This window comes from Chrysoperla carnea, chromosome 1 (assembly GCF_905475395.1).
Source record: "Chrysoperla carnea chromosome 1, inChrCarn1.1, whole genome shotgun sequence".
NCBI lineage: Eukaryota > Metazoa > Arthropoda > Insecta > Neuroptera > Chrysopidae > Chrysoperla > Chrysoperla carnea.
The window spans coordinates 130,697,757-130,711,691 of NC_058337.1; the positions used below are offsets into that span (position 1 = coordinate 130,697,757).

At 29.4% G+C, this 13,935-nt stretch overlaps 2 protein-coding genes across 2 annotated transcripts in view; one reads left to right on the forward strand and one right to left on the reverse strand.

The window, feature by feature from the left end:
* Window positions 1–13,935, forward strand: part of LOC123294957 (calbindin-32) — a 158,724-nt gene that overhangs the window by 77,650 nt on the left and 67,139 nt on the right. The window contains exon 3 of the mRNA XM_044876147.1: window positions 9,633–9,686. The gene's annotated coding sequence lies outside the window, so the exon portion shown is untranslated. The remainder of the gene's footprint in view (window positions 1–9,632; window positions 9,687–13,935) is intronic.
* On the reverse strand, window positions 2,554–3,288 carry LOC123300148 (alpha-lactalbumin-like). The gene is made up of 3 exons (XM_044882649.1): window positions 3,105–3,288; window positions 2,862–3,041; window positions 2,554–2,753 (listed from the first exon to the last, which is right to left on the reverse strand). The coding sequence occupies exons 1-3, from the start codon at window positions 3,232–3,234 to the stop codon at window positions 2,587–2,589; spliced, it is 477 nt and encodes a 158-aa protein (XP_044738584.1). The 5' UTR covers window positions 3,235–3,288; the 3' UTR covers window positions 2,554–2,586.

Below are 13,935 nucleotides of genomic sequence, written 5' to 3' on the forward strand. Positions count from 1 at the left end.
TTTATTAAAACAAATGTTGTTGACATTTAATTCATTTTCTATTGAAATATTTATTATCTAATAAGAAAACCAGTTATACCAACTATATCGTAAATACATTAATTTTCCATTTTTCTCAATTCATTTTCAATTATTATCCTTTATATACAGGCTGGGTCAAAAGTTGCTTCTCAATGAAAACATACTCTTGTTTAAAGTACTTTTTTTTTTTAAGTGAAAACTTTTTTTAGCGCGTTGGGCACTTTTGTGATGGGGAAAAGTTCTGAATTTACGTGATTGCCACGAAGTCACAGATTGTGGCATTTGTCGTAAGTGAGGTATCTGTAATCTAGTGAAAAGCACAAAGACCAATATGACAGTCTTTATCTTACACACTTGGGCTTGAACTTAGCTCTGTGTTTTATACAATGGTCTTGATCCTGTTGCCATTAGCTGCTCCTGTCTAGGATACTTTGCGTTGTACTTTGATCATGCTCTTCTGCAAGACCAAACAAGACCACTTGTAAGATCAACACCAATGAGTAGGAAAAAGATGCAAAAACCAATACACTAAATTGTCCAATGCCCAATTGCAATGCCCAACATGATTCCCCTTCGATAAGAAAGATCACTCAGATGCCCAGTTAGAACGCCACAACTTCGAGCTTGTCTTCCATCTTGGCTACAAAAGTCCCTAGCAGGCCAGGGCCATTACCTTGATATCACGGAGTGGCAATCGAAAATAACCGCTATAAATTCCATCTGAATTCAACTTAGATGGTGGATCAGTAATATCATTGCTGGACTGCCATTGCCAGCCATTTCCAGTTAACATTGTCATTCAGTGGAGAATTCTATGGAAAATTTTTGTGGAGATAAAAATAATTAGGTTAGGGTTTGGCAATACCCTCATAAATTTCTACCCTTTCTAAAATGAGTTGACGAAATGTAATCTAGCCTAAGATCTGAACGATTGGGATGGTGACATTTTATTAGTGCTTTTCGTGGTATGAAACAATTAAAGCAACCTGTATATATTCTATTATTTTTCATATTTGAATAGTTTATTAACTTATTGTCGTTGCATGTAAACGAAAGATGTAGATTATAACTTTTCAATTATCATATTCTAGAAATAAAAAAATGTTTTTTTAAAATGAATGGAAATTTAAATTCATTCAAGAGATTTAATCTGAAATAAATCAAATTTATTATATAGATACAAGATGTCTTCTTGACTAAAAAAAATAGTCATTTTATAGACAACTTTATTCTCTCGAAATTGGAACAAGTTCTCCAGGTTGCTTTAATTGTCAATTTAAATTCTATACGGTTTAGAAGAGATAGAATAACACTTTAAAAGTAAGTAACTTAATATCTCAGATATTAATGAGATCTGAGACATTCTTTACTTGTTCTCGTGTTGTATATGTAATTTTTCTACTACCAAAATTCAATTGGTTATCGGATTAGCGCAGTTCATACCATATGGACAGTTAAGTCAATAAAGGTAACTAAACCGATATCTTAACCAATCAACATTAGTATCAGAAGGAAGATAATTTAATTACGAAAATGATGGTATAGGATTGCCTTCAATAAACCTTTCATGGAAATAGTTGATTAAAATTAATTTAATTTTTTTTACACATGAACACTTTTTGATAGAATAACTATGAAAGGAGTGTTTAAAAATCAATAAAATATGACCCATCTGGTTATCAGATATTTGTGAAGTTCGAACTTATACCGTCTCTTAGACCATCAAAAAAAGGTCAATCACTGAATCCAACGTATTAAGCTTAATATTTGTACGTACTAAGCTTAAAGTACATATTAAGCTAAATATTATTTTGAGAGTACAAATTTTGTCTCAAAAGTCACATGATCACGTATCTTTAGATGTTTAAGGTATGGGTATGGGTGTGGGTATGGAGGTTAGCGGGACAAGCTCGAGCATCGGGCCTCGAAGCATTGGTTCAGAGCACCTAGCCAAATAGACCCTTGTACTCTATCCCCGCTACGCTTTTCAGTGGCTATTATAACCATCTGATGTACTGAAACCCAGGATCTGCCTAGTGCTGAGTTTCCTAATTTCTTCTGGTTCGACTATGGCCGGACCAAACCATTTCCTTCGCTGCTGTATGAGCGCCGAGCAGTAACAGAGAAAGTGGATCGATGTTTCTTCTGAATTTTCTCCGCATCTGTTACACGCGGGAGATTGTGTTTTTCCAATCTGATGTTGGAACTTGTTCAGGTTATCATGCCTTGTGAGTAACTCTACGATGACTCTTATATCAGCTCTGTTTAGTTTCAAGATCTCCTCGGCTCTGTTACCGAGCGAGTTTCCTTCGCTCAACAGACTTTTGGCGATTCGCCCTCCCTCGTAGCTGGTCCATGCCTTTAATTTTTGGTTTTTCAGATTATCTCCTAATCTGTTAAGACCTTCTTGGTATAGCATCCTCGCAATCTTTTCTTGAGTGGGAGCCATATTTAAGGTAAAAGGTTACAAAAATCAGTTTTTCAAAAATAATAAAGTTTGATGGAATAATTTTTAGTAAATTTTTATTTGGTATAAGCTGTTTTTTTTTTTTTTGTGTACAATTTTTATTTTTTAAAACATTTTCTTAACTTGGGTAGAGCATCTAAACATTCTCTCAATCTACCGGGGTATTCGGGTTGTTGTTGACCCCATTCTTGCCTTCTATATTTTTTTACTTTATATATCCTTTTTGCACAATTCACCGATTCTGCAATATCATCTGAACGTAGTGCTAAAAAAAATTCGAGGAATGAAAATAAAATAATTAAAAATTAAAATTATCATCGTAGAAAAGGCGAATATTCTATGAAAATGCGATAAAATGTTGTAATATAATTACCTGAACATGGGATCTTGCAAAGAGTTTTTTCAGGTTTAGGATCCCATGAATTTTCTTCACTACACCAGGCATTGTGTATTCGAAAAATTCCACTAAATGAATCATCTGTATCACTTTCTATAAGTCCTTTTGAATCCAGTTTACCACCTCCCGCTGGATAATGACTTGCTAGACAAACCCCTAATAATTAAACGACAGTATATTAAAGTTTTTAAAATATGTAGCAAGTTTTTTGGTACTTACATCTTTGAATTTCTCTGTATTTCATACCAAATCTGTCAGATAGTTCTCTAGCTAATTCACATTCTGTATATAGTTTTCCCAAACTTAAATCTAAGCTAAATAGAATGAATATTGTAATTACAATCTTCATTTTTTCAGCAATTTTTTAAGAGCTCTTGACTTTACAAAACAATTTTAGTTTGCTAAATAATATCTGTGTACGTTTTTTACTCATTTATATATGTCTTAACATTGTCTTATCTTTGTTTTATAAAAATATTCAAAATGTTTCCTTAAAATTTTACAAAAATTTACTGTTTATCTATGGGAATTTATAAGGAAATTAAAGAAAAATAAATTTGATAAGAAATTGAAATTTATAAAACAACAAAATTATTAAAAATTGATTAAAATTTATTTAAGCCATGTTTCATTGGATGGCAAGAAATGGTAAAAACATTTTCTGGCGACCAAATTATATGAAAAAACATAAATAAACAAGTGAAAACAAATAACTGACTGAGTTAATGGTTGAAATATAACCTGTAGTGGCCTACATCACTGTACACATCGGTGGCCTATCGAATATCATTAAACGAGTGAGCTATTTTTTATTAGACAGTTCGAATTTACATTTGAACAGTGCTGTTGTAAATTACGATGGTTTCTTTCAACCAATCTATTTTGCTATCGCCTGCTCAAGCATGTTGGTAGGTACTTTCAGATTGGAATTTCTTTATTTTTCATTCCAAATTTGTAAGATATATCTTTGGCTAATTATCAGTTAAAAGGTAAAGTTTTCTTAAACTTAAATCTAAGCTGAATATAATTAATAATAATAATAATAATAAGTTTCATGTTTGTACATTACAAACGTTGACCAACATGCTCCTCCATTTAGCTCGATCGTATGCCAGATGAATAATTTGATTGGCGTTTGCGTTTTCACACGGCAGGCTATCTAGGTACCTTAATCGCCTTCTCCTTCGTTTCTTACACCCTTCTATCTTTCTGAATATAATTAAGATTGTTAAAGTAAACAGCAGATTAGCGCTTTCGTTTCGATTAATTTTAACAAATCTGAAACTTTTGCAGAGTTGTTTTTTTCACTCTTTCTATTTGACGGATAGTTGATAACATGTCAATATCAAACGCTTAAAAATTTCTTGGCCTTTGAAAATGCGTATCAAAATGCGTTTGAAAATGCAAACCACAAAATAAATGGTTTGATTTTGTTTGATTTTGTTTGATTTGGTTTGATTTTGGTGTAAGATTATGTTCACACTTATTAAGCGCAAATTCAGAAAATTTTACGAGACGGGAATGGAAAGTATTGCTCCTACAGTGAGAAGTTACAAAATATAATATACTAGAGTGATAAAAGTAAAGATTGATAAAGATTGCTCTCCCTTATCCCCTTTCCATAACACTCGAAATAATGGTAAGGATTGTGTTACACAGGTAAAATATATGTATGGTTTTCTATTTTTTTAAATGTATAATAGTCGCAATTATTCATTGAGTATATCAGAAAAGATGGCCGTGAAATATTTTATATTGACTATTTTTATACAAATCTGTAATTTATGGTAATGTCAAATGACTACTTTTACAGAAATTTGTAATTTATGGTAATGTCAAAATAAATTTTATGATTTATTTTTTATTAATATATCTATCTTTATAAATTATATCTCATGTGTTATTCTAAAGTATGAGCTATATTGCTGTACAGTCTCATTAAAAACCCTTCGCTAGTTTTATAGCGTGAAAGCGTAACAAACAAACAAACTTTCGCATTTATAATATATAGAGATAGAGATAGGTAATGGTTAAATTTTATAGAAACAGTCACAAACATTTTATTTTTAAGTTTTCAATTTTTTTTATTCCGTTTTTGTTTTTTAAAACATTTTTTTAATTTTGGTAAATTATTTTTACATTGTGGATAATTGAAAAACTGTTTATTTCTATATTTTCTTATTTTGTAAATTTTTTTCGCACACTTCACAGATGCTGTTATATCGTCTGAACGTAGAGCTAAAAAATAAAAAAAATAAAAAAAAACATTAAAAATTGGAGCATCAACATTAAATTAAGTACAAAATTAAATGTAGTTAAAATTATTGTTGGTTTTGGAGTCGGTGACAGCCAAGGAAACGACTCTGACAGAACATTAGCTTGGCTGACACCGACTCCAAAAATAACAATTATTTTAACTCCTCTATATTATCGTTATTTTTTTTCTTTTTAGTACCTACATATTAATTTGTTTTGGAAAAGTTTTTCTTTTGAAGTCGGTTTTCTTTTTTTAAAGTGTTTTTTATTTTGTGATTTTTAGTGAATCTGAAGTACACTAACTAACTTGTCACTAAAAAAAGAATCATCGAAATAGATTGGCGTGATATTGAGTAATTCGTCCTCTTGCCGTGCATACTAAATGCAAATTTAAGACTTTTATGGTTTTCTCATGGATGCCGTTGTCAGAACTGGACCAAATGAAATGGAACCACACTGGAAGCACCAGCTTTCAAATAGATAAAATCATCAAAATTGGTTCACCCAGTCGGAAGTTCTTAGGTAACACACATAAGAAAAAATACAGTCGAATATATAACCTCCTCCTTTTTTGTTTGAACTCGGTTAAAAATTTGAATTAGATTTTCGAACTCATTACAATAACTTTCGTATGGGAAGTTAAAAAAATTCACAGATTTCTGTATATTATTCTGGATAGATTTCTTGGGAAGTTTTTCTTCTAAATATTTTAATGCATCATAAAATTATTATACCTGAACACGAGATTCCACAAAGATTTTCTCCTGGTTTCGGATGTCTTTTATCTTCTATAAGACACCAATAATTGTCTATCTGAAATATTCCATGCCATTCAATATCCGAATCGCTGATCATATGTCGAAATGAGGACATTTTCAATGTTTCACCCTCTTCAAATCCAGAAACCCCAGCAAGACTTGCAAGGCAAACAACTAAACACAAACAATATTCAGAAATGCGTTATAAATTTTTTTTCTTTAATTTCAATACTTACACATTTGTACATCTTTGTATTTCATATCAAATTTTTCAGATAATTCTTTAGCTAATTCACATTGTGTATAAAGTTTTCCTAAACTTAAATCTAAGCTGAATAGAGTTAATATTGTAACTGTTAATTTCATTTTGAAGCAAATTGTTTAATGATTTGCGTACTTTGTAAACAAATTTAGTTGACTAAATAATTGTATATTTTTCATTTATTTATATAGATTATTTTTCTTATCTTTATTTTCTTCATGTATTTATGACCTTTCCTTAAAATTTCCCAAAGGTCTTAATGATTTACCAAATTTATTTTCAGATTTAATTTTTAAACTGATTTAAAAAAAAAATAAACAAATAACTTACGAGAAAATCTGTTAAACTATAATAACACGTTCTAAATGCCGTGCAAACTTGAATCTAAGCTGAATAAAATTAATAGGTAAGCGACTCCAACTACACCATAAAAGTTAATTGTATCTATGGATAGAGTTTAAAATAAAATTAAAAATAATTATGTGGGTGGCCTCTGTTAAAAATGGGAATAGATGGATAAAGGAGGCTAAACCCCCCCTTTTTATACCATGTATATATGAAATATACCTAGTATATTAAGTTTAGTCCCAAGTTTGTAACGCTTAAAAATAATGATGCTAGGAAAAAAATTTTGTCATAGGTGTTCATAAAATCACCTAATTAGTCCATTTCCGGTTGTCCGTCCGTCCGTCCGTCTGTGGACACGATAACTCAAAAACGAAAAAAGATATCGAGCTGAAATTTTACAGCATACTCAGGACGTAAAAAGTGAAGTCAAGTTCGTAAATGAGCATCATAGGTCAATTGGGTCTTGGGTCCTACGGACCCATCTTGTAAACCGTTAGAGATAGATCAAAAGTTTAAATGTAAAAAAGTTCCTTATCAAAAATTAAACAACTTTTGTTTGAAACATTTTTTCGTAAACATCACTGTTTATCCGTGAGGGCGCCAATTAGGCGGAAATTTTATAATAAATGTACTAAACTTGATTATCAGTTATGTATGTGTCACATGTTTGTATGTGTAATGTGATGAAGATTTCAACACTGACTATGCATAGTATTTCAACAATTAACTCAGTCAATTGTTTGTTTTCACTTGATTAATATTATTAATGTTCTTAGCTGGAAAACACCCTATTGGGAAGTTTAAAAATAAAAAGATTTAAACAAGTTTCACTGTACTAAAGTACCAACTATTAAAAACTTTTATGAACGTATGTTCAACATTGTAAAACAAACTTATGTTCTAAAAATTAATTACAACAGATAATGTATAAAATAAATTAAAGAAATCCCTCGAATGTTTCTATGTGAAAAAAAAAACTTTAATTTTTTATTTTCACTCGACACATATTAAGTTTTATTCGGATATTTATTCAATTTATTCATTCGTGTTTAAGTTACTGTAACATGGGAACAGAACGGGTGTTCTAAAAGTTCGCAACCCCACTGAATTTTAGAAAATTATAACTGAAAAAAAATGAACAAAGATTATGAATGATTTTTACATTGAGATAAGAGAAAATAAGTAAACTTTAAGGATGTATGAGCATGGTAGTGGGGGCACAAATTTAAAAATAGATATTTTCAATTTTGATGATAAATTTATATTATTACTTGACGATATAAGACGAAAAGTAAGAATAAAATTTTTCGATATCTGGCTTAATTTTCAAAATATCGAAAATTGAAAATTTTGTTTAATTATTTAGCTTTCGATATTTCGAAAACCAAGACACATATCGAAAAATTTTATTCTTATTTTTCGTCTACATTCATGAAGTTATAACAAAATTCATCATCAAAGTTGAAAATAAGATAAAAATAATTTCAACACTTAATCTACCCTGCTCTTACATCCCTTATATGGACGGAGACACTTAGTTTTTTTCTTTTCTAATTCATTGCTAATATGTTTACTTTCTATTAAAAAGTTTTTTTTAAATTTTTTTTCATTCATTCCAAATGAAAATTATCAAAAACTTCCAAAATATGTCGTTTTTTGAGATTCCTCCATAAGAGCCAATGTATTTTATATCGGTTTTCAATGACTTTTTTCTTAAAAATTTGCACGGTTACCTAAGCTGAAATTTTAACCACATATTCTTTGAGTAAAAGACTACCTACAAACAAATTTTGAGCCTTTAAATCAAACATTGTTGTCATGCTCATACATCCTTAAAGTTAAATAAAGTTATTTTTTCACGCCACGCCACATCGGACTTGTATTTTCGTGTTGTTTTTCATTAAATTCATGAAAAATTCGGTGAAAATTATTACAATCAAGAATTGAATACATAATCATTTTATAAATAAAAAAATTAATTTGACCTTGAAATAACATTCATAGTCAAGGTTTAGTTTAAATTCAAGGTTACCATTAGATTGTACTAGTGAAATATTACAACTTTCATTCAGGTTATCTTTCTCAATCATTATTTTGTAAAATTTAAGGGGTCTTGAACTTTTTGAACGCCTTGTATACATGTTTAATGAGCATTTTCGTACTTTTACCAATATAAATGTCTGTAGGCGAATAAAATAGGTGGTCAGGTTACTAAATTATATAGAACGTGTTCAGTCCAGTCCAAATAACATCATCAAACATGCTGATGAAATATACAGATGAAATCGTTTTAATTTTTATTTTTACATTAGGACAATATTCCCAACAGGATATAGATCCCAATGGATTTGCGTGTAATATAATGTACACTATATTATGATATATCATTATATCAGAATGAATACCTTTATACAACATTTTATGGAGTGTTTCATAAATAAACGATGATCCAAATTGAATTTGTTAACTTTAATTTATAAAAAAACACACGCGTAATATTTTGTAGGTTATATTTTTTTAATCGAATATTAATTATACTTCATTTAATATGAAAAACGATGTCAGCCTAAAAACCACATTTTAATCTTTTGCAGCAGTTTGTTTGTTCGAAATAATTTTCTATAATTTAAGTTTTCGCAAGGCAGATGTTAGCTTTTAGGTACTCGAAAGAAGCAGGTTTGTGGATATAGACTCTTAAGAAAAACTCACAGAATCCGAATGAAAAAAATTCAAATTCGATTATTTCATATTGCGTTCTAGGCCATGCAGGATTTTTAGAAATAAGTTTTCGAAATGGTGCTGACCTACTTGGACACACTGTACATTTGCAGTAGTCGTTATTATAGATAAAGTACTACACATACTAGGCGATTTCTCTTACTGGGTGAGTTTTCAAAAAGAATACTGTGGGAGATGCGTCAAATAAAAATTAATGGGTAAATAAATATAATTTTATGTTTTTGGTTTCTAACCACTTTTTCTCTGAGTTAATTATCTCGACCAAGAACTTCTCTTTGTTTGATTTGATACGTAAATAAGACGATAATTCAGTAAGAGTCCGTTATCCGATATCCTAAAAATTACTCCAAAAATAACTAATAATTATTTTTTCTATCTTTACAGGTTATTAACAACTCGGCGTTAAAAAGAAGCTGGACTAACAATAAAGTTCATAAGGTAAGATATGGTTCATCACAAAATCTAATTCTAGAAACAGTGGAAGTGCAGGGTAGTAAAGTTTTATAACTTATCATGATATAAATCAAAATCAAACTATTCAGAGATTTCATTGTAACTTGTAGTTTATAATTAAAACGATCTCAATTAATCCTGAAGGAAAATGCTATTGGGCCAAAAAGTTGATTTTTCCAAGCTGACCAAAAGCTTTAAAATGTTTGTGAAATATTTAAAGTCAGTTGTCTTTACCTCTCTGCGAAGTCAATGTAAGTATTTTCACGTTGCCTGAGCTAGTTTCTACAAAATGAGTGAATAGATTGCTTCAAAATTTGACCATTTTAAAGACAGAAATATTGTCCAAACAATTGTATAACTTGAAAATCTCCAAAATTAACGAGGCTTATTGGTACTATAGTTGAGAATGCTACCATAACGATCATACGGGATCCTTTCGAAATTCCTTTCTGCATCCACGCGGTGAATCTTCGTAAAAAAGTTGGTAATAAAAGTAGGTATAGGTATAAGCATCAAACTCAATAAAAATGCATGTCATATATTTTTATTCATAAATAATTATACTATGACAGAAGTATCCCCTTTTTTTAAAAAGAAAAATTACTTTCTTTTTTTGTAATTTAATTTTGTAACATAATAACAAGAAAAAAATTGTTTTTTTTTTATTATTAGACTTATTTTATGGAAAATTTTTCAATGGAATATTTTGAAACGAATTTTATAATAATGTAAAAAAGAGGTTTCGCAAAAACCAAGGATGGATATTCCGCTTAAAAGAAAGACCTCACCATCATCCTCAAGAAAAACTATCCCCTCTAACTTTTGAGAATGCTCTCTCTACAAGACATATGTCTCGAAATACCAATCACTCAAGAGTTTGGAACAAGAATGACTTCAAGCTTATCGGCCTAGTATATATGGTTCAAAAATCCTTCCTCAAGTTCTGCCAAGGGGAAGTCTAGATGCTTTCTTAGAAGCTTGTAAGAGGGCGAATTCTGCCATGCCGTCGCACAATTTGCTCTACATAATTTTTCTTATTGCCATGACAACATACGCGTAAGGACAACCTCTACTTTGCTTATTCGAGAGAACCATGTTTTTTAGTATGTAATATGTTCTTCTCTACTCTAGTGACAGAAAGACTTGGCGTTTTAATTTATTCACAAAATTCTGTCAATAAGTCTCGTTTCGAATTATTTCTGAGTAAATAACACGTTAACACTTCAGTAAATCAGAAATGTTTCAGAAAATCACTGATTGGAAGTGGTAATGTTTTGAATAAATTTATTTTTTGATGGTGATTTTTCAACAATTCAGCAGTCAACGTCTTCTGTGTACAAAAACATTTTCGTGTACAAAGTAATCTACAAAGATAATTATTCATCGTCATTTTTGAATAAAAATTCATAATGGAAAATATCCGCTATGTTAAATATCATCAGCGAAGCTGTTTGCTGTTACCTATAAATTAATATAATCACTTTCTCCTTTCGGTGTTTATAAACTCCTCTGTACTTGTAAATATAATTTAGTTTAAAAAGAAAAGTTTTGTTTGGTAACAAATAAAATGGAAACATAAAAAAAATACATTCTTCACACTAATAAAATATTTTTCGTAAAGAAAATTTGTACCCAAGAAAATATAACTATCTTGTAGGTATTTTGTTTTATTATATATAAAAAAAAAAAAAAACATTAATAAATACTTTCAGAATTTGTATAAAAGGAAAAACTTCAACCTCAACCAATGTAGAAAAAAGTTTTTGGAACGTAACATGCGTTTAATCGCGAAAATATCTGTATTCGAAAAATGTAAAATATGATTAGTTTTTTAGCTTATTTTTATACACTGTATACAGTTTGGCAACCATTTCGTTAGCCATTTAAAATACATGAGGTAAGAAGAGTTTTTATGCACGTTCTTATGTATAAGACAAAGAAAAAGTCTTCAGACAATGTATTGAATGTGATGCACGTAATTATATCATTTGTTCTGTAGTATATGTGTATACATGATCACAGCTGATCAGTCTCATCACCCTTTGATTCACTCTTTGTTATATACATAAGAACTATTCATAAAAACTCTTCCTACTTCATATATTTTAAATTGCTAACGAGATGGTTGCCAGACTGCCAATGTATGGAATGTGTTAGGATATTATAAGCTAAGTCCCATGTTAGATAAACTTTTGTTTATGACGATTTAACCACAAATAAGATTTGATTGTTTTTCTCTTACTCAATAACTCCAAAACAAAATGAAATTAGAAAATGATTTTTCTAAAACTAATTTTAACTTTTTAATCTAACCTATAATAAAAAAAAAACTTTTTGTAAAAAAAGCTTTGATTGGAAAAATTATTTCAATTATTAAATTCGATTAAAGTATTTACTTTGATAAAAATTCAATTAAATTATTTTTCTAATTTTCACTAAAAACTTTCCATACAATTTAATTCAATTTCATTTTATATCATCGTGTTTATACAATTTCTATTTCTTTTTTATACGAAAACATCGTGAAGAAGCAATCCACTTAATACGATATCGGCGAAAACAAATTTTTTTTCTTCTAAATAGCTGGGAAGCAAAAATAAATTTATTGGATAAAGAATATTTAATTAGTACGAGCACCAAGGCAGATTTAGACTTGTGGTTAAAATTAATTGTACCTTTTTTCAACTTTGATTATGAATTTTGTTATAGCTTCACGAATGTAAAAGAAAAATAAGAATAAAATTTTTCGATATCTGCCTTGCTTTTCGAAATATCGAAAGCTAAATAATTAAAAAAAATGTTCAATTTTCGATATTTTGAAAATTACTCCAAATATCGAAAAATTTTATTCTGACTTTTCGTCTTATATTGTAAAGTTATAACATAATTCACCATCAAAATTGAAAATATATATTTGTTTTTTCAATTTATGTCCCCATGGTAGTGAGGATGTTGACGTTCGCGTTGTTTTACACGCTTTAGTAAACAACTTATAGCATATCAAAAGTTCAAATTTTATCGATGTACGTCGCTTTAATGTCCGATCAACCTTAACTTTTCTTCTCACATACGGTGATGTACAAGAAAATAAATTTTCAAAAAAGAAAATTATACGAAAACTGTTTTTATTCCTTTATATGGATAAAGCACGAATATAGCTACATATGAATGAGCATTATTATTATACTGCATACTAAAAGTACAAGATGTTCAAATAAATATTAGCTAAATTAAAGCGAATTGAAAAAAAAAAATACAAACATTCTAGGAGTTAAAGCTAGAATTGAATTCATGCCAAGCGTCTTAACCAACTGAACTGTACTTGTTACAAGCAAAATGATTATTTTATTCAACTCAACGAGTTTAATTTTGGCTTTTTTAGTCAAACAGTATGCGTAGACCATTAGCATCAATTCAAAAGACTCGGGTTCGACTCTTTGTCTTTATAGTTTACGCTATTTTATCATAAAAAATAATAATCAACAAGTGAAAACAGTGTTGATTACTCTATCACATTTCACATAAATACATGTCACACATACATAACTAAAATAACTGATAATCCCATATAACATATACTACGCAATTTACGCCAAATTTGCGCCCTCACGGGTAAACAGTGATGTTTACGAAAAAATGTTTCAAACAAAAGTTGTTTATTTTTTTATAAGGAACATTTAAACATTTTTACATTTAAACTTTTGTTCTATCTCTAATGGTATACAAGATTTTACTTTAGGTAGGTATTTCAAATAAAAAACTTAATTTTCTTCGATGCCAAGATCAATTTTTTGTATTATAAATACGTATTTCAACTACAATGTCAGTATGAATTAAAATGATAGTAGTAATTATTATCCTGAAAAATATATGGTACTTGTTGCCAAGTAAGGTGGTTTTGAAGCTGTCAAGAAATTAGCGACTTATAGTAGACAGAATCACCACGTTTTTTTTTAAATATTGAACAAGTGAAAACAAACCATTGACTGAGTTAATTGTTGAAATACCATGCATAGTCAGTGTTGATTTCTTTATCACATAACACATACATACATGTGACACATACAAAACTGATATTCAAGTATGGTACATACTTGAAAATGTCCGCCTAATCGACGCCCTCACGGGTAAACAGTGATGTTTACGAAAAAATGTTTCAAACAAAAGTTGTTTATTTTTTTATAAGGAATATTTTTTACATTTAAACTTTTGTTCAATCTCTAACGGTTTTCAA

What these genes read in the sequence shown, in the direction of transcription:
- LOC123300148 (XM_044882649.1), bottom strand. Translation starts at nt 3,234, where the DNA reads ATGAAGATTGTAATTACAATATTCATTCTATTTAGCTTAGATTTAAGT. An exon ending in ATACAGAGAAATTCAAAGAT is followed by an intron (nt 3,042 to 3,104) that starts GTAAGTACCAAA and finishes TTTAATTATTAG; the next exon opens with GGGTTTGTCTAGCAAGTCAT. An exon ending in TTGCAAGATCCCATGTTCAG is followed by an intron (nt 2,754 to 2,861) that starts GTAATTATATTA and finishes AATTTTTTTTAG; the next exon opens with CACTACGTTCAGATGATATT.